General features: G+C 44.5%; 1 protein-coding gene across 2 annotated transcripts in view; it reads left to right on the forward strand.

The window, feature by feature from the left end:
• The window catches only part of HDAC3 (histone deacetylase 3), a 94,819-nt gene extending 92,476 nt beyond the window's left edge, over positions 1 to 2,343 (forward strand). For both annotated transcript variants that reach the window (XM_089656476.1, XM_089656540.1), the window contains one exon: positions 1,090 to 2,343. In XM_089656476.1, the coding sequence (XP_089512602.1) occupies positions 1,090 to 1,159 (70 nt within the window). In that variant the 3' untranslated portion in view covers positions 1,160 to 2,343. The remainder of the gene's footprint in view (positions 1 to 1,089) is intronic.
• The last annotated feature ends 23,456 nt before the right edge of the window (positions 2,344 to 25,799 follow it).

Consider the following 25,799-nt stretch of genomic DNA (forward strand, 5'->3'; position numbering starts at 1 on the left):
TATGGTAAAAGGCCAATCACAGCGGTCTTTTACCACGTGATCAGCCATGTCTAATGACACACTGATCACCGAGAAATGCAGTTGCCGGTTATTGGCTGCACTTTCCTCACGCTGTCACAGCGTGAGGAAAGTACTACCGAGAACGGGCAGTTGTCAGAGGAGGGATCGGCACTGATGATCAGTACCCTGATGATCGATGCCCAGCAGTGCTGCCCATGTGTGCAGCTTACCTGTGCCCAGCAGTGCCACCCACCTGTGTCCACCAGTGCCCAGCAGTGCCACCCACCTGTGTCCACCAGAGCCCAGCAGTGCCACCCATCAGTGCCACCTCTCAGTGCCGATCAGTTGCCTATCAGTGCCGCCTATCTGTGCCATCTCATCAGTGCCCATCAGTGCTGCCTATCAGTGTAGCCTCTGCAATGCACAGCAGTGAAGGAGAAAAATTACCTGTTCACAAAATTTTATAATAAAAACATAGAAAACCTTTTTTTTGTCAAATTTTTTGCTCTTTTTTTGTTTATAGCGCAAAAAATAAAACGCCCAGCAGTGAGTAAATACCTCCAAAAGAAAGCTCTATTTGTGTGAAAAAAATGATAAAAATGTCATATGGGTACAATGTTGCACGACTGTGCAATTGTCATACAAAGCACGACAGCGCTGAAAGCTGAAAATTGGCCTGGTAAGGAAGGGGGGGTATAAGTGCCCAGTAGGCAAGTGGTTAAGTTGTGGCACTTTTTTTTTTTTTGCCTTTTGCTCGGGGTGTCCAAGAAGACTATGGGGCAATTCACAAGGCGCAGTGGGCACTCGTCTGTGAAGCCACAAGTTGTCGTAGCCGGGTGCCCGTACTTAAGATGCCGGGGAAAGAGGATGGTCGGTAAAACCCGGCTGCGGAGAGGACACCGTTGGATCGAGGGACATTTGAGTGTCTTGTCTGTTTTTTACATTTTGACTGGCGCTCTGCTTTAAGTTAAACTCCCAGGTTTTGACAGGTTTTAGGTGTAATAGAAAAAACCCTTTCATAAATGTTTTCTTACAAAAAAAATGTGCATGGTAATGTTATTCCTCACTTGTCACATTGCCTTTTTTTAGGGCGGAAGCTTCAAATGAATTTTACGATGGAGATCATGACAATGACAAGGAAAGTGATGTTGAGATTTGATCAGGATTTCTATATCACTGTATTGTCGGTTTTATGAACAATATTCACATTATTTCTTGTGAAGATTTTGGACCAGATCGTTTTGGCTCTTACCAACAAAACTTTTGTTGGCTATCCTGTTTTTTTTCCAAGAAGGGAGAGTAAAAGACTGTTGCGCTCGCTGAAATACCAGGTGTCTGACTTAGCCGTTGGGGCTATTATACATTTGTTTTGAAGATATTTGCAACCTAAAGGATTTTACAGATTCCTGCCAAGACTTCAGGATGATTGATTTCTTTCAAAACTCTACAGATAATATAACAGACTGTCATTTTACATTTCCCACTCCCTCCCAAAACAAGTTGTATTGTTTTGCTGTGAAATGTATTACTATTGGCTGAGATAATGGTTACCATATATGCAGAGCCAAGAGTAGGGTTAGGCAGGGCAGACACCTGTCTAGGGTGTAGTCTGCGAGATCACAGTGCAGGTTTCTCCACTCCAGTGTCTCCTTGGTTTTAGTCTTGGGGATTGCCTTTTAAATTGGGATGGGTGGATTTTTCCACCAAACATGTAGTAGCTATATTGCCAAGTGGCTAAAACAAGTCTAAGCACTCTCTATTTCCTTGCTCCAGTCATCAAAGATAACTTGGACCATATTTATTAGCTGCCAGTATCAGGATCAGCTTCTGTGCTACTGCTGAGCACATGTCTGCATTTACCAGAGTAAAAGACATTTCTGAGAGTAAAGCAGCTGATGATTCTAACAAGGTACAAGCTCACACAAATCTACAATTTGTACATTTGGCCTATGAGGCAATATGTATATGAATGAATGGTTTGTTTTACTTGAAAATATTTCAGATCATTTGTACACGTACTTCTAAAATATGTTTCTTATCACTCGTTCTTAGCACTACTCAGAGAACTGCTTATCTTTTGGAGGTATAGGTCTGAAAAGTAATGAATGTCCAAACCTGGGCTTGGTTTTTCAGTCACAACATCTAACGGAAGGGGGATGGGTAAGGATATATCAGTTTCTGTCACAGGATTGGGGGTCAGATGGAAAGGGTATGTGTCATCTAAATGTGAGAGGTCTATGCGTGTCCTAGAACTATTTGCTTTTAACAGACCCACGTCAAACTGAGTAAGGTAACATTTTTGCAATTAGTCTGTCCTGATTAAAGCACATCAAAAGACTAAAACACTTTTTTTTTTTTTTTTGTAGTTTTCTATACGGTGGGGAAGAGTTAACAACCCTGTCTTGGTGCTGTCTTTAGTGTCACTGGGGAAATTCACACTCTTCTTCCTGGTGACCACTGTTTCAGGACTAAAAGTGAGAGAAAATCTAAAATGTTAAGTTGCCACTAGAATAATGTCCACATTGGAAGGTTTCCAATGGGGATATTTGCTGAAATCTTCCACTTGATGTGGTGACAGCTAATGGGGCATTTCCCTCACTTGTTAGAGATTTCTGCTCATTTTTTGTGTGTTTAAAGGAAGTGAAGGAAAAAATAGTAAATAGCTTCAAACGTGCTTGGGACAAGCATAGATCTATACTCGGGGGGGGGGGGGGGGGGGGGGGAATGGGCGGACTCGATGGACCGCTCGGTCTTTTTCTGCCGTCACTTTTCTATGTTTCTATATTTCAGTATAATATAGATGGCAAAAAATTACATTGGTTTTAACCATTTCCTACTCTGTCCCAAAAAATTGTATATACTACTTGTATATACTAAGTAACAGCAGGTAAAATGCAGTCCGATCAAGTATGGGCAGATCTGCCTTAGTATGGGCAGGCCAAGACAAAAGCCAGCATTTAGTCAGTCACCATTTTTAATCAAGAGCTTTGTAAGAATTGTTTTCATCCAATTTTATACCAAGGTATACTACTGCTTTAATGTGTTCATTAAGCAATAAATAGGGTCCCACTTATTATCCCCCTTTTGCTTTCTTTATCTCCAGACTAAGACTGGAATACAGTAAATCAGGGCTCATCCACACTTACTTAGGGGGACCTAATAAGGCAATAAAACAGTACAAACAGTCAATGTGCAAATTGCAGTATTCTTCCACATTCTTTCTGATATCAGTTTACTGGGTATTTCTTAAAGTGATATTAAAGGCTTTAATTTTTTTAAAGATAATAAACATGTCATACTTCCTGCTTTGTGCATGGTTTTTGCACAGAGCAGCCTCGATCCTCCTCTTCTTAGGTTCCCATCCGGTGCTTGTGGCCCTCCCCCTTGCTGAATGCTCCCAGAGCAAGCTGCTTGGTATTTCAATACAATATCCCCCTTGGAGGAAACAAAAGAAACAAAATAAAAAAAGACATTCAGAAAAGATAGCAGTATTGCCTCCTAAATGCCTGGAAGCAGCTTCTCTATATCCCTCTGAAAACCAAATCACCTGTGTGAAAGCTGGCTTTAGAGTGTGTAGTGTATAAAGTCAATACACTTTTCACTTTTGAATAGAGCAGGGAAATATAACCTGTCAATTTTTGTACAGCTTTCAGTGTATCATAAATCCATAATATGCACAAAACAACAAGCATTAAACACAAATTTTGTTTGTTTGACAAATTGTACTCAAGCTGTTTAGCTAAGTGCAGTCCAAAACTTTAGATTTGGAGATGTTTTGTTTAAACATACTTCTGCACTTCCAAGGCAGTTCTAAATCTGATTCATAACCTTAGAAGATCTTTTCTTTTCCATGTAAGTGACTGTAAAGCACCCTGGTTGTGTTTGGATATACCTCCACTGCATGACAAACGGGTAAGCAAAACGTTTGCCAGTTTACAAAGATACTGGAGTGGAATGGACTAGTATGCTTATAGCTATGCCTGAAGTAACCGTTTGGAGATTTACTTTGGACAGATTACTAAACATAATTAAACTCGGCCCAAACTTTGGAATTCATTTATAATACTTGAAAAAACTATTAAAAATCACATAAAACTTGCCTTAGGCTGGGTGCTCATTGATCTACTCACATAGAAGAAAAATATATTTGAAATATTCATTAAAATATTCTTCCCAAATATATTGACATAAATTTGAAATTCTACAATTTCGGCCATATACACACACACACACACACACACACACACTGTATGTTGAAATGCGTTTTTATTACAAAATATATGAAAAATACTTTTAAAAATACATTTCAAATATACTGTGTGTCTTTAAAAATACAAATCTACATTTTTGGTATGCATTTACAAATATATGTAAAAATATATGGTAAAATTACTTTTTTATATGTTAAAAAAAATCTGAAGAATATATTTTTAAAAATGTATTTTTTATTTAACCACCTCCCCTTCGGCTATTGTATATAAACAGCCAGGCAGTGCAGGGTCGGTTGGCCGCTTATAAATGGCCTCTACATCCCCTGCTTGTGCGCTCTCAGTTGAACACCGATCGTCGGATGAGACCTCTGTGCGAGGTCCCGATCATGTGATCACTGATTGGCCAATTAGTGATCACATGAAGAGCAGTAAGCAAGATGTCACTTCTGACATCACTGCTTAAAACGTGTGAAATCTGTGAATGATCACAGAGGTCACATGGTACAAGGCTATTCACAACAGCCTTGTACCATGTGACAAGTGTGACCAATCACAGCTCACACAGCAGTTCTCAGTGGCTGAAAGAATGCAGCCAAAGAGAAGGAGAAATAATTGCTTTTACAGCCTTTATGGGTGTAAAAGCAAACAGTGTAAAAAAAAAAAAAATCTTCATCACCTCCACAAGTAGTACAGTGTCACCATGGTGACACTGTACTGCTAGGGTGACAATATGTAAAAAAAAAAAAACATAAATAATAATATAAAAATGTAAAAAAAAGTTTAAAAATTATAATTTTTGGTTATAAACTAAATTGGTTTATTTTTTTTTTATGAAAAAGATAATGGAATACATTTTGGCCAAGATTTATGGTGAAATATTTATTTGCAAAATTTTATAAGAAAAACACTTTTTTCCAAAATTTTTGGACATTTTCATTTACATAGCAAAAAAATAAAAATCCCAGTGGTAAATAAATACCACCAAAATAAAGCTTTATCTGTCTCAAAAAAATGCTAAAAAATTCATATGGGTACAGTGTTGCATGACCGCGCAATTGTCATTCAAAGTGTGATAGCGCTGAAAATTGGCCTGGACAGGAAGAGGGTAAAAGTGTCCGGACTGGAAGTGGTTAAATAGACCGTCTGTATGACAGTATCCTCCCTCTGTCATGCCCTGACCTGGCCACCACTGCATACAACGACTCACTGTCAGCTGCCCTTGACTCCCTGGCACCCCAAACCACACGTAGCATTAGACCCCGACCGCTTCAACCCTGGCAAAATGACCACACGAAATGCCTCAAACGAAGCAGTCACGCGCTGGAACGCTTATGGCGCAAAACCAGATCCCCTCACGCGTTCTCCCTCTATAAAGCCGCCTACCTCGCCTACACCACCTCCTTCCACGCCGCCAAACAAGCCTATTTCATAACCCTTATCAACACCCTTTCCACCTGTCCTCGCCGGCTCTTCTCCACTTTCAAATCCCTGTTCTCTCCCCACCACCTCCACCCAGCACCTCACTCACCGCCCACGAGATTGCCAATCACTTCCAAAACAAGATTGAAGCAATCCGTAAGGACATTGTCAACTCACAATCCACCTCTCCACCCAGCCTTCCGCCCTCCTCCAACCCCTCAACCCTCCCCTCCCCCGACCTCATAGCCGCACTACCCCCCACTATACCTAATGCCCCGCACACCATCACCTCCCCTACACTCCGCTCCTTCAGCCCAACTACCCTTGAGGAGGTCTCTAAGGTCTTCACTGAAGCCCGCCTCACCACCTGCCCCCTGGACCCTATCCCCTCACGGCTCCTCCAGTCACCCCCCCTCCATCATTCGCTCCCTCACCCACATCTTCAATTGCTCCCTCTCCACCGGCACCTTCCCCTCCCCTCTAAAGCACGCACACATCACCCCCATACTCAATAAACCCTCCCTCGACCCCACTAACCTTAACAACCTTAGACCCATCTCCCTGCTGCCTTTCACCTCCAAGCTCCTTGAGCGCCTGGCCTACAATCGCCTAAGCGCCCACCTCACTGATAACAACCTCCTTGACCCCCTACAGTCTGGCTTCCGTCCCCTGCACTCCACCAAAACTGCCCTACTTAAAATCACCAACGACCTGCTAACCGCCAAAGCCAATGGCCACTATTCTATCCTCCTGCTCCTCGACCTCTCTGCAGCCTTCGACACTGTTGACCACCCTCTCCTCCTTGCCAAACTGCACTCCCTTGGCATCAGGGACGCTGCTCTCTCCTGCTTCTCCTCCTACTTTTCCCAACGCTCCTTCAGCGTCACCTACAACACTTCCACCTGGCCAGCGGGTGCTCTCAGCAATCAGAGACTCAACCCTGCAGTCAGCCAAACACCTGAAGCTGATTACGGAGGTGTATTTAAGGGATGGCCAGACCTGCAGTCTGGGCCTTGGTGTGTGTTTCTCCATGGGCCCCTGTATCTTGTTACCTGCATTCCTGTTCCTGCCTGACTGACTGGTTGCCTACCCTACCTGATTCTGACCTCTGCTGGCTTCTCCTGTTTGATCCCTGGCTTGTGACCCCGACCATTCTCTGCCTGACCCCTTGTACCTACCTGCCCGTTAGTTGCTGTACCCGGCTCGTGACCTGACTACTCTCTGCCTGCTGCTCCTGTTCCTACCTGCCCGATTGTTATTGACCCGGCCTGCCTGACTACACTTGCATTGTATGTATTGTTATCTGTGGGTGGTTTGGTTTGGTTCGTTTGCACTGTGTTTATGTTTTAGTATTGCACTGTGTTTGTATTGTTAGTATTAATAAATTATATTGTTTATAACATATCTGAAGCCTGCGTTTCCCTGCGTCAGTTCACATACCTCTGATCATACCCGGAGCCCTGACATTACACCAAGGCCAATCCTGACCAGAAGTGGCTGCACAGGGAAGCCATCTTGCCTTGTTGCTGGGAAGGATGGATCTTGATGAGGTTGTGTATTTGTCGCTGCTGGTTTTTGATGACAGAGAATATGCTTATCAGACTCTGAGGGAGTATACCCGGGATCAACTGCTAGAATGTATACGGATCACTCATGTTCTAGTAGATCAGGGCACAGAGTTCTCTGAGGTGCAACCTTTGATTCAGGTTTGTGTAGAGTTGGCTTCATCTGGTACCCCTGAAAGCAGGGATGAATTTTTGCCGCCATTTAGTGCCGACCAGGTAGAGTCCCTGGTGTGGTTATTGGAGGATGATGTGGATTGCTTCTTGGAGCATTATGCTGCATGTTCACAACAGGTACTAAGGGATTGTATACACGCAGTGCAGTCTTTGACCAGACAGGGTTTGTGTAAACTGAGCTTTGTTCAACCCATACTGCAGACATGGTCAGACTTGTTGCACCCAGTCTCAGTCAGCTTGCAACGTCATTCCTCCACTCAAGGCACTCTTCCTACATCCCCGACAGCACCCCCAGCGATGGCCCAGTATACTCTGCTAACTACCACATATCAGTCCTCTGCTCCCACTCGCTGCACCTATCCTTTCTTTAACCCTGTAAAGAAGTCCTCTGTAGCAACTGCTCCCTCCTCTGTTCCATCCTCCAGCTCTTCTCTGTCTTCAGCTGCTCCATCCGTTTACAAACCTGCGCTTACTTACAGTGCTCCGGTAACTAAAACCAGAAAAAAGCGAAAATTCTTTCCAACCAGTACCATCCTGCCAGTATCCAAACCGGTGAGCCTGCCGTCTGAGAACCTGCCTTCCGTGGTTCAGCCTGGTACCTTGGCACCCGCACGTCAGCCTGATGTCTCTACCCAGCCTGATGTCTGTACCCAGCCTGATGAACTGATCCAGCCTGACGATCCAATGCCTGATGACCCAGTGCCCGCTGTCATGCCTGGTGACCCGATGCCCGCTGTCGAGCCAGACGATCCAATGCCTGATGACCCAGTGCCCGCTGTCATGCCTGGTGACCCGATGCCCACTGTCGAGCCAGACGATCCAATGTCTGACCCCGTGCCCGCGGTCATGCCAGTTGACTCGGAGCCCACTGTCGTGCCTGGTGACTCGGTGCCCACTGCCTTGCCAGATGACGTGGTGCCCGCTGGCGAGCCAAATGACCTAATGCCTGGTGGCCCGCTGTCAAGCCAGATGATCCAATGCCTGATGACCCAGTGCCCGCTGTCATGCCTGGTGACCCGATGCCCGCTGTCGAGCCAGACGATCCAACGCCAGATGACCCGGTGCCCGCTGTCGATCCAGACGATCCGGTACCTGATGACCCGGTGCCCGCTGTCATGCCTGGTGACCCAATGCCCGCTGTCGAGCCAGACGATCCAATGCCTGATGACCCAGTGCCCGCTGTCATGCCTGGTGACCTGATGCCCGCTGTCGAGCCAGACGATCCAGCGCCAGATGATCCGGTGCCTGCTGTCGAGCCAGACGATCCGGTACCTGATGACCCGGTGCCCGCTGTCGTGCCAATTGACTCAGAGCCCACTGTCGTGCCTGGTAACTCGGTGCCCACTGCCTTGCCAGATGACGCGGTGCCCGCTGGCGAGCCAAATGACCTGATGCCTGGTGACCCGATGCCCGCTGTCGAGCCAGATGATCCAATGTCTGACCCAGTGCCCGCGGTCATGCCAGTTGACTCGGAGCCCACTGTCGTGCCTGGTGACTCGGTGCCCACTGCCTTGCCAGATGACGCGGTGCCCGCTGGCAAGCCAAATGACCTGATGCCTGGTGACCCGATGCCCGCTGTCGTGCCTGATGGCCCGGTGCCTGCTGCTCCGCCTGGGGGCCCGGTGCCCGCCGCTCCGCCTGGGGGCCCGGTGCCCGCCGCTCCGCCTGGGGGCCCGGTGTCCGCCGCCCCTCCGGGGGGCCCGGTGCCCGCCGCCCCTCCGGGGGGCCCGGTGCCCGCCGCCCTTCCGGGGGGCCCGGTGCCCGCCGCCCCGCCTGGGGGCCCGGTGCCCGCCGCTCCGCCTGGTGATCCGGTGCCCGCCGCTCCGCCTGGTGATCCGGTGCCTGGTGATCCGGTGCCTGCTGCTCCGCCATGTGATCCAGTGTCCAGCCCGATGTGCCTCTGTCCGGTGTCCAGCCCGATGTGCCTCTGCCCGGTGTCCAGCCCGATGTGCCAGTCTTTGATATCCCGCCAGTTACCAGACCCGGGCGGTGGAACATTTTGCCCAGCTAGGACTGTTTGGAGCGTCCTGAGGCCGCTCCTTGAGGGGGGGGTACTGTCAGGAATGGACTTGCCAATAATGGTGGGACTCACCTGCCTTGTGGGCTGCAGTACCAGGGCTGGCCAGCGGGTGCTCTCAGCAATCAGAGACTCAACCCTGCAGTCAGCCAAACACCTGAAGCTGATTACGGAGGTGTATTTAAGGGATGGCCAGACCTGCAGTCTGGGCCTTAGTGTGTGTTTCTCCATGGGCCCCTGTATCTTGTTACCTGCATTCCTGTTCCTGCCTGACTGACTGGCTGGTTGCCTACCCTGCCTGATTCTGACCTCTGCTGGCTTCTCCTGTTTGATCCCTGGCTTGTGACCCCGACCATTCTCTGCCTGACCCCCTGTACCTACTTGCCCGTTAGTTGCTGTACCCGGCTCGTGACCTGACTACTCTCTGCCTGCTCCTCCTGTTCCTACCTGCCCGATTGTTATTGACCCGGCCTGCCTGACTACGTTTGCATTGTATGTATTGTTATCTGTGCGAGGTTTGGTTTGGTTCATTTGCACTGTGTTTATGTTTTATTATTGCACTGCGTTTGTATTGTTAGTATTAATTATATTGTTTATAACATATCTGAAGCCTGCGTTTCCCTGCGTCAGTTCACATACCTTTGGTCATACCCGGAGCCCTGACATTCTGTCCTCGGGCCCCTCCTCTTCTCCATCTATACCTCCTCCCTTGGCAAACTTATTCACTCCCATGGTTCCAATTACCACCTCTATCCCGACGACACCCAAATTTACCTCTCTGCCCGCATCGCCCACCTCCTAAACGACATATCAGACTGGAAGTCGCTCCACTTCCTCAAACTTAACCTATCCAAAACTGAGCTCCTGGTCTTCCCCCCCCCCCCATCCCCCCATCCTCTCCATCACTACTAACAACGCCTCGATCTCTCCCACCCCACACGCCAAAGTCCTGGGTGTCACCCTGGACTCCCATCTCTCCTTCCTACCCCACATCCAACTGCTATCTAGATCTTGCAGGCTCCACCTCCGCAACATCTCCAAGATACGCACATTCCTCAACCCAGACACCACCAAACAACTCGTACACCCCCTCATCATCTCACTCCTGGACTATTGCAATTCCCTTCTCACTGGCCTACCCAAACGAACGCTATCCCCACTCCAGTCGATCCTAAACTCAGCGGCTAGACTCATCCACCTCACCAACCGCTCCACATCTGCCTCCCCCCTCTGCCAATCCCTTCACTGGCTCCCGATTGCCCAACGCATCAAATTCAAACTGCTAACCCTGACCTACAAAGCAATTCCCAATGCCGCCCCAAACTACATAACTGACCTGATACCCAAATACTACCCTACCCATGCCCTCCGCTCCTCTCAGGACCTCCTACTCTCTAGCTCCCTGGTCTCCTCCTCCCACGCCCGATTGCAGGACTTCTCTAGGACTTCTCCCATCCTCTGGAACTCCCTACCCCAATCCATCAGACTGTCACCCACCCTCCTCACCTTCAGGCGCACCCTGAAAACCCTCCTCTTCAGGGAAGCCTACCCCAACCTCACCTCACCTAACAACCTCCTCCACTCCTCCCACCACTCCATCCCCCACAGCCATCTCCTCCTGTATCACCTTCCCCTCCCTCCTAGATTTTAAGCTCAAAAGAGCAGGGCCCTTGAACCCCTTGTGTACTGTTTTGTTACTGTCTTGTCTCATGTTCTGTCCCCCTTGCTACTGTACAGCGCTGAGCATACCATTTGGCGCTATATAAATACTGTAGAATAATAATAAATATATTGTCTCATGTCTTGTCCCCCATTCTAATGTACAGCGCTGGGCAAACCCTTTGGCGCTATATAAATACTCTATAATAATAATAATAATTCTTCAGATTTTTTTTACATATAAAAAAAGTCATTTTAACATATATTTTTACATATATTTGTAAATGCATTCCAAAAATGTAGATTTGTATTTTTAAAGACATACAGTATATTTGAAATGTATTTTTAAAAATTATTTTTCAGATATTTTGTAATAAAAACGCATTTCAACATACAGTGTATGTATGTATGTATGTATGTATATGTGTGTGTGTGTATATGTGTGTGTATATATATATATATATATATTGAATATGGCCAAAATTGTAGCATTTCAAATATATTTGGGAAGAATATTTTTTAAATATATTTTTCTTCCATATGGGTAGATATGCATGGTTCAGCGGGTACCAAACAAATTTCTGTATGGAGCCCTCTCTGTTCAATAGAAGCTGACCGTTAGTTCAGCTTTTGGAAAACGGTCCTGCTGCAATGCTGATCAGTGTATTCTGACAGCAAGGAATTCCTACTGTCAGAATAAATAGCACAGCGGGGTAGATTCCTGCATCTGCAATAAGAGTTTGTACCCAGCTTTATTTAAAAGAATAACAGTGTAACACATTTTTCCTCTCTGAACTATTTTTTTCCTTTTTTTTATTGCTTTATCCAAACTCCAAACTGTTATTTATATTGAAAAATGGTGTGTTTTTGTTTGTTGTTTTTTTTTTTTTTAATGAAGTCCTGTAGGCATCTTCATGGAATAAGGTCTTAAAACTACAAAACTTCCAGAATTTACAACCCCAATTCCAAACAAGTTGGAAATCTACATAAAACAGGATGCAGTTATTTGCAAATCTTATGTACCCACATTTTATTCATAATAAAAAATAAAAATGTATCACAAGTTTTTAAACTGAGAAAAGGTACACTTTTAAGAAAAACATAAGGCAATTTTAAAATTGATGGCAGCAACACGTCTGAAAAAATTTGGGACATAGCAGCAAAAAGCATGCAAAGTTTTTCTAACAAGGAACAGCTGGAAGAACATTTTTGCAACCAATCAGGTTAATTGGCAACAAATCAATAACACGATTGGGTATAAAAAGGGCAACTTAGAGAGTTGTGTGTCAGAAGTAAAGATGGACAGAGATTAACCAATCTGTTAAAACCTGCACCTAGAAATTGTCGAACAATTTCAGAATAATGTTCCACGATATAAAATTACAAAGACTTTTAAATATAATTATATATCATCTGCAGTACGTAATATCAAAAGATTCAGAGAATCTGGAGAAATCTCTGTGTGCAAGGGACAAGGCTGAAACGCAATATTGGATGCTTGTAATTACAGGCCCTCAGACAGCACTGCATTAAAAACGGACGTTATTCTGTGATGGACTGCATCACTGCATGGGCTGTAGAATATTTCCAGTAATCACTGTCTGTGAACACAGTTTGCTGTTGCATCCAAAAATGCAATTTAAAGCTCTATCACGTAAATAAGAAGCCATATCTGAACATGATCCAGAAACGCTGCTGTCCTCTAGACCTCTACAGGCTAGACAATGGCACCCTGACTGTCATTAGGTATCGGGATGAAATCCTTGGACGCATTGTCAGACCCTACGCTGGTGCAGTGGGTCCTGGGTTCCTCCTGGTGAATGACAATGCCCAGCCTCATGTGGCGAGAGTATGCAGGCAGTTCCTGGAGGATGAAGGAATTGATCCTATTGAATGGCCCCCACGCTCGCCTGACCTAAATCCAATAGAACACCTCTGGGATATCATGTTTCGGTCCATCCGACGCTGCCAGGTTGCATCTCAGACTGTCCAGGAGGTCAGTGATGCCCTGGTCCAGATCTGGGAGGAGATACCCCAGAACACCATCCATCATCTCATTAGGAGCATGCCCTGATGTCAGACATGCATACAAGTACTTGGGAGCAATACAAACTGCTGAGCACCATTTTAAGTTGCTGCAATGAAATTTCAGCAAAATTGACTAGCCTGCTGCATAATTTTTTCACTTTGATTTTCAGGGTGTCTTTGAATTCAGTCCTCTGTAGGTTGATCATTTTCATCAAATGATGGGGCATCCTTACGTTCCTAACACATTTACCCAATCCATATCAATATAGATATCCAGCATAATATTGTTCCTCATTGAGATCTGATGTGTTTTCAAAGTGTTCCTTTAATTTTTTTTGAGCAGTGTATTTATTTGCAAAGTTTTATAACAGAAACAAGGAAAAATGTTTTTTTTGTCTTTCTTTTCCTTTTGTATAAAAAACTCAGTGATTAAATATCACCAAAATAAATCTCCATTTCTCTGAAATAGTTATATAAAAGTTATTTTGGTACATGTTGCATACCTGAGTAATTGTCATTCAAAGTGTGACAGCACTGAAAAATGGCCTGGACTGGAAGGAGGTGAAACAGTCCGGTCTGCAAAAGGTTAAAGCAGAACTAAGTCAGCTACACTTGCCTCCACTCTAGAGATTTATGTCTGCAGGCTCTCTGTGGTGCTGACATCTTCACCTGAACCTTTCTGCATCTTCGGCTATCTTGATAGTCCAGCCCAGGATATTGCAACTCCCAACACAGGTTAATTTATTCCTGCACTAAGGGCATGTCAAGTTTTTACACTGAGTGGTTCAGGGTACCCCTTTAATCTGTAAGCAAGTAAGAAGCTCTTATTGCAAGATACTTTAAATGTGCTAGTTGTCACTAAATTGTGTATTAGTATTTTGATTCATACCTAGAGTTCCAATTGAGCTGGTTGTTTGACTGCTCTAAGCTCTGTTTGGCTAATATCACTGTAAACACTTCCATGCACTTGAAAAAAAAAGATTTAAAAACCTATGTTTAGATCTTTGTATGTTTTTCTGGGTTTTTTTTTTTTTTTGTTTTTTTTTTTTAAAGCATTCTGCTTAGCAGTCAGTTTCAAAAGCCTAAATTCAAATGCACATTTATATTCACCCAGAAATAGAAAAGTATGCCAGTGTTTTAAAGAATAGAAAGCTGATTACGTCTGTGAACATTTTTCTACCAGTTGCGTGTTGCCTATTGCAAAGAGACAATCTGTATCTTAAAGAAAAAAAAAAAGTAAAGTTAGATTATCTTGAAGCATAATACCTGTTTTTTTTTTTCTTCAACCACTTGAAAATTTATTTAAACAAACCAACCAAACAAACAGGTGCTAGTCTTCACATAACAGCTATCTCCAAAGTGTTGTTCTATGTCCCTGTATTCCTGGCTGTTTCTGATAGACTGTTTTAGCAGCCAGTTAGATACTGAAGCTTAGCATGAAAGCATATAATGAAAAAGATTTTTTTTTTAATTGAACTGTAAAGGCTGATTCAAAAAGAGGGCTTTTACCTGATGTCATCCAAATGTTAACTGATCATTTTATATCAAATGTAGCAGTATTTTTAAAACATTTGCATTTCTTACAACAGCCTGGGTTAAAGCAGAGTATACTCTTAGAACTATCATGAATACATATCAATGGTAAAACCCTCACCTTTTTTCCCTCTCTTTACCTGTCAGAAGTGATGGAAAATGCAGCTCCAATATATGTAATAAACTAAGAAAATTATGCATACTCGTAAACTTCTGCAGGTTCTTAAAATAACTTTTATTTATTGTCTACTGAGAAATACAAATACTGTAGAAATAACTAAAACCTAAAATTTGTTTTCTAAAACCAGCGTAAGGGATGGCACATTGAATGAGAATTCTCCCTTGTGCTGGTGTCTTCTTTCTTGGTTGAAATCTTGCATTTTTTTGCTTCCCTTCATACACTCTCTAAGGTAATCTTCCAGTGCTGTGGGGGTTAATATGGGCTGCTGGACCTGTCAGAGGCAATTATCAAGAGTGCTTAATATGCCCACTCTTTCTGACAACCACCTCGATTCATAGAAGCTGCACTATAGCTTCCAGCAGTGAAAAATGCACTATGAATGGAGGAGGCAGACCTCCCAAAATATTTTTTTAATATATTAACAGCAAAAAAGGAAGGTCAAAGCATATTGGCCCCTTAAAAGATGATGACGGTAATTTGGTTACAAGTGATAAGAAGGCAACTGTACTAAATATATTTTTCTCCTCATTTTTTACACCCGGAGAAGGTGTACAGTAATCAAGACTGCAACATTTGTAATGCATTACATAATGTACTTTTGTGGCAAACAAACCAGTGTCTGAAGAAGGCTTAACACAAATAAATCACCAGGACTAGATGGCTTGCACCTGAGAGTCCTCAGAGAATTCAGTCGGGTTATAGCCAGATCATTGTTCCTAATTTTTATGGACCGTATACTGACAGGAATGGTACTATCTGGTTGGCAAACAGCCAACATAGTGCCAATATTTTAACCTTTACCCGCCTGGCCTATGGCCAGATGGCGGCCGGCAAAACTCCTCAGCATTCTGGGTGGACGACATATGGCGTCCTCCCAGGCATGCGCAGTTTGTGCGCCTGCAGAGCCGCGCAGCAGCGCGATCTGTCACCGGCCATGTACCTCGGACACAGCCGATGACAGATCTGAGTACCGGCCCCGTTGCCAGTACCATGTGACCTGCTGTGACCAATCATAGCAGGTCACATGACAGTTGTATACAATGGATGGCTTCATTCATGCCATCCATTGTATACTAGTGTGCCTAGCTGTGAATGGTCACAGCGATCACATGCCCAGCTGTGTCATGTGATTAGCCGTGGCCAAATCACAGCTAAGCACAAAAAAAAAAAAAACCCCGAATGAATCGATGTCATTCAGGTAAATGCTTGCTTATAGCAAAGTAATTCTTTGCTATAAGCAAATTGTGTAAAAAAAAAATAAATAAATAAATACTGATCACTTCCCCAAAGTAGTACAATGTTACTATGGTAACATTGTACTACTTTGGTCATAGTGAAATATGAAAAAGAAAAATTAAAAAAAATTTAATAAAAAATTAAAAATAATAAAAAAAATTGTAATTTTTTTTTTTCCGTACGGTCACCAGTCAGTGTCCCTGATCACCGCCATGCCAGTTATATGATGTCGCTGTACTGCACTGGTGACAGTATGTAAAAAAAAAAGGGAAAATAATTTTTTTAATTTTTTCATTTTCCGAAAAATTTGACAAAAAAAATGCAACTTAAAAAAACTCGCCATGCCTCTTATAAAGTACGTCAGACTGTCTACTTTGCAAAAAGGGGTCATTTGGGGAATATCTGTACTGTTCTGACATTCTTGAACCTCAAGAAATTACATTGGCCGTCAGTACTTCAGGATTGATCAATTTTCAGATCTATACCATAGTTTGTGAACTCTATAACTTTCCTACAAACTAAAAAATACATCCTAATTTGGGTTATTTTCACCAAAGTCATGTAGCAGAATACATATTGGCCTAAATTTATGAACAATTATTTATTTGCAAACTTTTATAACAGAAACAAAGAAAAACATGTTTTTTTTTTCAAAATGTTTGGTCTTTTTTTTGTTAATTTAGCAAAAATTAAAAACCCCAGCGGTGATTAAATACCACCAAAAGAAAGCTCTAGTTGTGTGAAGAAACTGATAAAATTTTAGTTTGGGTACAGTGTTGTATGACTGCGCAATTGTCATTCAAAGTGTGAGAGCGCTGAGACCTGAAAAATGGCCTGGGCAGGAAGGGGGTAAAAGTGCCCGGTATGGAAATGGTTAAAAGGGACAGAGACATATTACTGGCAACTACAGGCCAGTCAGTCTAACACTGATAGTATGTAAACTATTGGAGACGATGATTTGCTGATGACAACAGTATCATTAGTAGTAATCCACACACTCCTGGGGGAATTCAAGATGGAAAAGGATCTGGGGGTCCTAGTAGATGACAGACTCAGCAATGGCATGGAATGCCAAGCTAAAGCAAGCAGAATATTAGCATGCATAAAAAGGCTATTTACTGAAGAGATTAAACTGTAATCCTGACACGTTATAAAACTCTGGTTTGGCTACATCTTGAGTATGCCGTCCAGTTCTTGTCACCAATCCTCAGGAAGGATGAACTGGAGAAAGTCCAGAGAAGTGCAGCAAAACTCATTTGGAGGCTGAAGGACCTCAGTTATGAGGAAATACTACAAACATTAAACTTATTCTCCTCTGGAGAAGTGCCTCCTCTCTTCTCTGGAGAAGTGCCGCTTGACAGGAGATATGATGGTGATATACAAATATCTTAAAGTGTTACTAAACCCATGACATTGCATTCACTATATCTGATCTCCCACAGTACATAGAACATGGAAATGCAATTATTGTAGTAAACAAACTGCTAAATACCTTTTCTCATCAGCAGTTAGAACAGTCTTGTGACTTCAGCAGAGCACTGGCTTGTAGGAAAAGTTTTGTTTCTGCACTAGGAGGATGCAAAATACAGTGCTGATTGGCCCTGTGCTGATCACGCACACTGTACCAAGAAAAAAAAAAACATCTCTAGCAATACACACTGTCAGGAAAGGCCTGCCCATAGTGCAGGTAAAGTTCCACGGCGCACAAGCATGCGCAGAGTCCTTACTAGCCAAATAGATGTGCAGGCACTTAGACATAGGCATGCGCACTCGTGCATACAGGCGTACACATGTCACTAATGCTGGTGCCAAAAGGGCTTTTTAAACTGGCTGCAGTAGTTGTCCCATTGCCGTGTGGTCTTTGCTCGTGTTCCCTGATTCCTGTGATTGTATCCTGATACCGAACCAGCCTGTTCCTGATCTCCGCTTGATTGCTTCCTGCCTGATCTCTGGATTGTCTTGGATTATTCTTCTGTCTCCTCTCCTGTCTGATTGATCTTCCTTTGCAGACCTGGCCTGTGACCTGACTACTCTTCCTCCTACCACTGTAAGCCTGATCTGCCTGACCGATACCGAACCCGGCTTATCTGACTCTGCACGCAGCTATCGAGTATTCATCCATCCAGCACGGCTACATCAGAACCCTACTCCCTACCTACAACTCATCAGCTGTTACTGGACTGACCACAGGCACTCATACCCCACCGTGCCCCTGCGACCGCTGTTTCACCATCAGCGGTCCTTGAGCCGGAGTTGTATGGGAGGCTTGCCTCTTCACGTCAGGCTCACTATCCAGGTACGTGACAGTACCATACAGCCATGTCTGAGCCTGCAAGAGGACCTTCGCCTCTGGATAAATTATGTCAACACCTGACAGCATTGACCCAAGCAGTCAAAACTCTGCAGGAAGGATATGTGCACCTGGAGGAACGCATGCAGATCCTGGCTATACCTGCTCCTGTGTCTGTGGCTCCCTCTGTCCCAGCCGCAACCGGGGCTTCCACGGAATCTCTCGCTAATGCTGTTGGCATGATGCCACCTCCTGAACCCTGTGTACCCACTCCTGAGCGGTTCACTGGAGACCGAAGCAAGTTTAGAGCATTCCACAACACGTCAACTGTACTTCAACCTCCAGCCGAGAACTTTCTCCACAGAAACTGTTAAAGTGGGATTCATTATCTCTCTGCTTCAAGGTGAACCACAAGCTCGGGCCCATCGTCTGCTTGAAAGTCATCACACACATTTGAACACTATGTCCACCTTCTTTGATTTGATGGCCCAGCTGTATGATGACCCACAGCGGAACACCACAGCAGAAGCAGCATTACATGCACTCCAACAGGGTCGCCGAGGACTATGTCACAGACTTTAGACGTTAGAGTGCAGACACCAATTGGAATGATGCTGCCCTGCATCATCAGTTCCGTTTGGGTCTTGCTGAAGGCCCCAAAGATGAACTTGCTTGAGTTGGCATACCAAATTCTCTAGAGGACTTAATCTTCCTATCCATTCAAATTGGTCGCCGCCTACGAGAATGCAGGTTAGAGAGGTCCACCCAAGTTCCTAGGCCTACATGGGTGCTACCCTAGATTCCGGTTCAGCCTGGTCTTCTATCTAGAAATTCGGATCCTGAGACATCAGGTGCACCCGAACCCATGCAGCTTGGTCTGATTCGTCCATCACTAACTCCTGAGGAATGCCAACGCCGCCGAGTACACAGCCTCTGTACTGTGGAGAAACTGCCCATTATGTGCGTTCCTGCCCAGCTAAGCTGCGTAAGTGCATCTTCTTCTCTTCAGCTAATCATTCATCATTACCCACCAGCTCAGCTCATATGGCTGTTCCTATTTCCTTCCAGCTTCCTGGAAGAATCATATCAGTGTCCGCAATTATTGATTGTGGGTCTTGTAGCTGCTTCATTGATTTATCCTTTGCAGCCCAGCAACACATTCCTCTGCAGCTAAAGGAACAAGGGCTTAACATTTTTCTAGCTGATGGGTCTTGTATCGAATCCCAACTGGTAAATAAAGAGACCTCGCCACTTCTGACTACCATAACCACTCACCATCAGGAACTATTACGCCTAGACGCAATTGCCTCTCCCTTGTTTCCTGTCATTCTGGGCCTACAATGGCTACAGGCTCGACTGGAAGACTGAGAAAATTCATTTTTCATCCCCGTACTGCAAGAAATATTGCCTACCCATAGCACCTTCACCCGCCTCCACGTTACTTTGCATGGACTCTGACACTGAGCTTGCCCAAGTAATCCCACAAGCCTACCAGGGATACTTGAATGTCTTCAGCAAACGAGGAGCAGATACCCTTCCTCCTCACTGACCCTACGATTGCCGATCGATCTACTTCCAGGATCCAAAATTTCCTTTGGGTGCATTTTTCCCTTATCTGAACGGGAATAAGGGGTATTAAAGGAATATATTGAAGAAAACCTTCAAAAAGGATTCATTCACCCCTCTACATCTCCGGCAGGGGCAGGAATATTCTTTATGGAAAAGAAAGACCAATCCTTACGGCCTTGTGTGGATTTCCAGGAATTAAATAAAATTACGGTAAAAACAACATTACCCCCTTCCCTTGGTTCCCGAGCTCTTTCAAAGACTCAAGTCTGCAGTCATTTTCACAAAACTAGACTTAAGAGGAGCCTATAACTTGGTTCGTATCCGTGAAGGGGATGAATGGAAGACTGCTTTTCGTACCTGATTTGGCCACTTCGAACATTTGGTCATGCCATTCGGATTATGCAATGCACCTGCTACCTTCCAACACTTCATCACTGACATTTTCAGAGATTACCTTGACATTTTTGTTATAGTCTATCTGGATGACATTTTAATATTTTCCACATCCTTGGAGATCCATCGAGGACATTTTAAAAATGTCTTAGGACGACTTCGCCAGCACGGACAATACGCCAAGGCCGAGAAATGCAATTTTGAGCAACAAACTATTCCATTTCTCGGACTCATCATTTCCACAGCTGGAATCAAAATGGATCCACAGAAAGTCTCAGCAATCCTGGACTGGCCAGTCCCCTCAGTTAAAAAGGGTATCCAACGGTTTGTAGGCTTCGCCAACTTTTACCAAAAATTCATCAAGAAGTTCTCGGCCCTCATCTCACCCATTACCCAGCTCACTAAACTAGGGGTCCGTTTCCACTGGACCCCTGAAGCACAGGCCACCTTCGAAACCCTGAAGGAACTATTCACAGCTGCCCCTATTTTGAGCCATCCAGATTCCACATTGCCTTCTATCCTAGAGGTAAACGCATCAGAAAATGCAGTTGGGGTAGTTCTTTCCCAACGGAAAGGCCTCAAAGAATTCATGCATCCAGTAGCATTCTTTTCACGGAAACTCACTTCAGCTGAAAGCAACTACGACGTAGGCGACTGCGAACTTCTGGCAATTAAAGTAGCCCTGGAAAAGTGGAGATACAGTGGGGCAAAAAAGTATTTAGTCAGCCACCAATTGTGCAAGTTCTCCCACTTAAAAAGATGAGAGAGGCCTGTAATTGGCATCATAGGTAGACCTCAACTATGAGAGACAAAATGAGAAAAAAAATCCAGACAATCACATTGGCTGATTTGGAAAGAATGTATTTGCAAATTATGGTGGAAAATAAGTATTTGGTCACCTACAAACAAGCAAGATTTCTGGCTCTCACAGACCTGTACCTTCTTCTTTAAGAGGCTCCTCTGTCTTGCACTCATTACCTGTATCAATGGCACCTGTTTGAACTTGTTATCAGTATAAAAGACACCTGTCCACAAACTCAAACGGTCACACTCCAAACTCCACTATGGTGAAGACCAAAGAGCTGTCGAAGGACACCAGAAACAAAATTGTAGACCTGCACCAGGCTGGGAAGACTGAATCTGCAATAGGCAAGCAGCTTGGTGTGAACAAATCAACTGTAGGAGCAATAATTAGAAAATGGAAGACATACAAGACCGCTGATAATCTCCCTCGATCTTGGGCTCCACGCAAGATCTCACCCCGTGGGGTCAAAATGATCACAAGAACAGTGAGCAAAAATCCCAGGACCACACGGGGGGACCTAGTGAAAGACCTGCAGAGAGCTGGGACCAACGTAACAAAGGATACCATCAGTAACAGACTATGCCACCAGGGACTCGGATCCTGCAGTGCCAGACGAGTCCCCCTGCTTAAGCCAGTACATGTCCGGGCCCGTCTGAAGTTTGCTAGAGAGCATTTGGATGATCCAGAAGAGGATTGGGAGAATGTCATATGGTCAGATGAAACCAAAATAGAACTGTTTGGTAGAAACACAACTCGTCGTGTTTGGAGGAGAGAGAATGCTGAGTTGCATCCAAAGAACACCATACCTACTGTGAAGCATGGGGGTGGCAACATCATGCTTTGGGGCTGTTTCTCGGCAAAGGGACCAGGACGACTGATCCATGTACAGGACAAAATGAATGGGGCCATGTATCGTGAGATTTTGGGTGCAAACCTCCTTCCATCAGCAAGGGCATTGAAGATGAAACGTGGCTGGGTCTTCCAATATGACAATGATCCCAAACATACCGCCCCGGCAACGAAGTAGTGGCTTCGTAAGAAGCATTTCAAGGTCCTGGAGTGGCCTAGCCAGTCTCCAGATCTCAACCCCATAGAAAACCTTTGGAGGGAGTTGAAAGTCCGTGTTGCCCAGCGACAGCCCCAAAACATCATTGCTCTAGAGGAGATCTGCATGAAGGAATGGGCCAAAATACCAGCAACAGTGTGTGCTAACCTTGTGAAGACTTACAGGAAATGTTTGACCTCTGTCATTGCCAACAAAGGATATATAACAAAGTATTGAGATGAACTTTTGATATTGACCAAATACTTATTTTCCACCATAATTTGCAAATAAATTCCTTCCAAATCAGCCAATGTGATTGTCTCGATTTTTTTTCTCATTTTGTCTCTCATAGTTGAGGTCTTCCTATGATGCCAATTACAGGCCTCTCTCTTCTTTTTAAGTGGGAGAACTTGCACAATTGGTGGCTGACTAAATACTTTTTTGCCCCACTGTACCTGCTAGGAGCCACACACCGAATTCTAATTTACACTGGCCACAAGAATCTTGAGTATGTAAGGACTGCTAAATGCCCTAAACCACGTCAGGCCCGATGGGCACTTTTTTTTTTTCAAGATTTACTTTCCACATTACTTATAGGCCTGGGTCCAAGAACACCAAACCCAATGCACTTTCATGCATGTTCGAGGATCCAAAAGATACCCCAATGCCAGACACAATTTTGCCAGCGGACTAATAAAACTTTGGAGCAGTACATCCGTTGTTACACTTCTTTTGTCCAAAATGATTGGGTATCGTTCTTGCCACTGGCAGAGTTTGCATACAACTCCAGTCATTCTGCCAACAAACAATCCCCATTTTTTGCTAATTATGAGTTTCACCCTACCTTTCTACCTGACCTTGCGCCGGAAACTTCTGTCCCTACTGCTCAAGACACTAGATTTTTTTCTTACTAAAAACAAATTGTTACAAGAGACTGTCACAAAAGCCCAGGAGAACAACAAAAAGGTTTTTGATAGGAGAAGGGGAGAACTGATTATGCACCCAGGAGACCAGGTCTGGCTTGCCACAACCAACCTGAAGATGGCATGTACTTCAAGGAAGCTGGCACCTAAGTTTGTGGGACCATTTCCGGTAAGACGTAAAATTAACGGTTTCTTACGAGTTAGCATTACCGGAATCCCTTTTTCATCCAGTTTTTCATGTATCATTGTTAAAACCTGCAGTACCAGACCCCTTTTCTGATCGAAGGTCAAGGCCCCCTGAGCCTATAATTATTAACGGAGAGGAGGAATTTAAGGTTGAGGCTGTTGTGGACTGTAGGAAAAGGAGGGGCCAGACGCAATACCTAATCAAATGGAAGGGGTATGGGCCAGAGGAAAATTCCTGGGAACCTGCACAGAATGTGCATGCTATGAACTTAATTTGTGAGTTTTTTCTCAGTCACCCACAAAAAAGGAGCCAATTGGGCATCGGAGGCTTGGGCCTCAGGAAAGGCCTGCCCATAGTGCATGTGAACTTCCACGACGCACAAATATGCGCATGCACAGAGTCCTTACTAGCCAAACAGATGTACAGGCACTTGGACATAGGCATGCGCACTCGTGCATACGGGCGCGTTTCTGTCACTAATGCTGGTACCAAAAGGGCTATTTAAACTGGCTGCAGTAGTTGTCCCATTGCCGTATGTTCTTTTCCCTGCTCGTGTTCCCTGAGTCCTGTGACTGTCTCCTGATACCGAATCAGCCTGTTCCTGATCTCCGCTTGATTGCTTCCTGCCCTGACCTCTAGTTTGTCTTGGATTATTCTTCTGTCTCCTCTCCTGTCTGATTGATCTTCTGTTGCTGACCTGGCCTCTGTCCTGACCACTCTTCCTCCTGCCGCTGTAAGCCTGATCTGCCTGACCGATACCGAACCCAGCTCGTCTGACCCTGCATCCTCAGCACGCAGCTCTCGAGTATCCATCTATCCAGCACGGCTACATCAGAACCCTACTCCCTGCCTACAACTCATCAGCTGTTACTGGACTGATCACAGGCACTCATACCCCACCATGCCCCTGCGACTGCTGTCTCACCATCAGCGGTCCTTGAGCCGGAGTTGTACGGGAGGCCTGCCTCTTCACGTCAGGCTCACTATCCAGGTATGTTACACAAACTAAACTGAGCATGTGCAGAAGGGCTATGGGTTCAGTCTTTCTTGTCAGCTTGGACATTTAAACAAAAGAAGGGGCAGAGAAGTCAGGATCAAAACAGCCTCTTTACAGAATGCATCGGATTAACCCCTTAGGTTCCACAGTGAGTATAACAAGCAAGCTTTACTGCATATACAGACTGATTTTCATGTTGAGGGTTTAGTAACACTTTAATGGTGATAGGGAATAAACTATTCAGTCTAAAGGAGTGTAAGAAGATACAAGGCCACTCAATGAAATTTAGAGGAGAAGCTGTTTAACCTTAAACTGCATAAGGGGTTTTTCACTGTCAGGGTGGTAAGGATGTGGAACTCCCTTCCACAATCGGTGATATCAGCGGGAAGTATTGATAGTTTAAAAAAACTCTTTGATTAGCTTCTTAGCGAACACAGTATACAGGGATATGACATGAACATCAACACACTTGCAGTCTAGGTTGAAATGTATGAACTGGTGTCTTTATTCAACCTTACCAGCTATGTAACTATGATTCATCTGCCCATCCTCCATTCATAGACTGTTTTACATTGCTGGAAGCTATAGTACAGCTTCTCTGAAAAGAGGCAGGGGACAGAAAGGGTTGGCATAGTCGACAGTCTTGATGACTGCTCCAGCGTCTCAAATTAACCTCTATAGCACTGGAAGATTACCACTGCAAGGATATGGGGGAAGGCAGAGGATGAACTTGGAGAACAGCCACCAGCACAAAGGACACTTCTTTTTCAATGTAAGTATTGTCCCTATTGTTGATTTTTTTTGTTTACAAAACAACAGACTTGGGTTTTAAACAGTCGGTTATACTGCTGCTTCAGGAGGTTGGGACACTGGCAAACAAAACAAAGTTAAGCCAGCCCCCATAAAGGCCAACCTCCAGCCATCATGCCTCAGTTTTTTGCTAGTGCCCTATGAGGTTAGATATCTCTTCCTCAGCTCTACAGAGAAAAAATCTTCCTAAATATTTTATAAGTATTATATTTTTACTAGCCTTTTAATTTTTTCCTATTTCAATATTCTTGGTACACTGTAGATACATTTTTTTTTTCAGTATCTTCAATCAAGACTTCAATTACACTGATTCAACTATTCTTTACAAAGCAGCTGTTTGAATCTGTGTATCCTTAACACCAGCTTTGGAGGCTTTAACCACTCTGCTGAACTGATTGCGTGGCTAGCCTGGAATAAGACATTTTGGTCACTTTGCACTGCATTCTGATGTTTTCCAGAACTTTGTGTACTGTGTGAGTAAGCCACAGAGCATACCCAGGTCCAGAGCCATGGTGCAGTCTCTTGTGTGATCCAGTCTCTTGAGAACTCTTGTAGTAAGGACAGTCAGGCTGACGTGCCATGAGCTATTTCACAGCTGGCATTGTTGAGCACCATTTTAAAATTTCCACACCACAATTTTGTGAAAAAGGGCTGAGGGAACAGAATGCTGATGTCATCCACAAGGTTGAGTGCCGTGCACATGCACCTCTACCATTCTTTCCTGCTATTCAGCCTTAAGGAAGCACTATCCTACTAC

The sequence above is a fragment of the Staurois parvus genome, unplaced genomic scaffold (assembly GCF_062004578.1).
Source record: "Staurois parvus isolate SC_StPar_1 unplaced genomic scaffold, SC_StPar_1.0 ptg000006l, whole genome shotgun sequence".
Classification (NCBI taxonomy): Eukaryota; Metazoa; Chordata; class Amphibia; order Anura; family Ranidae; genus Staurois; species Staurois parvus.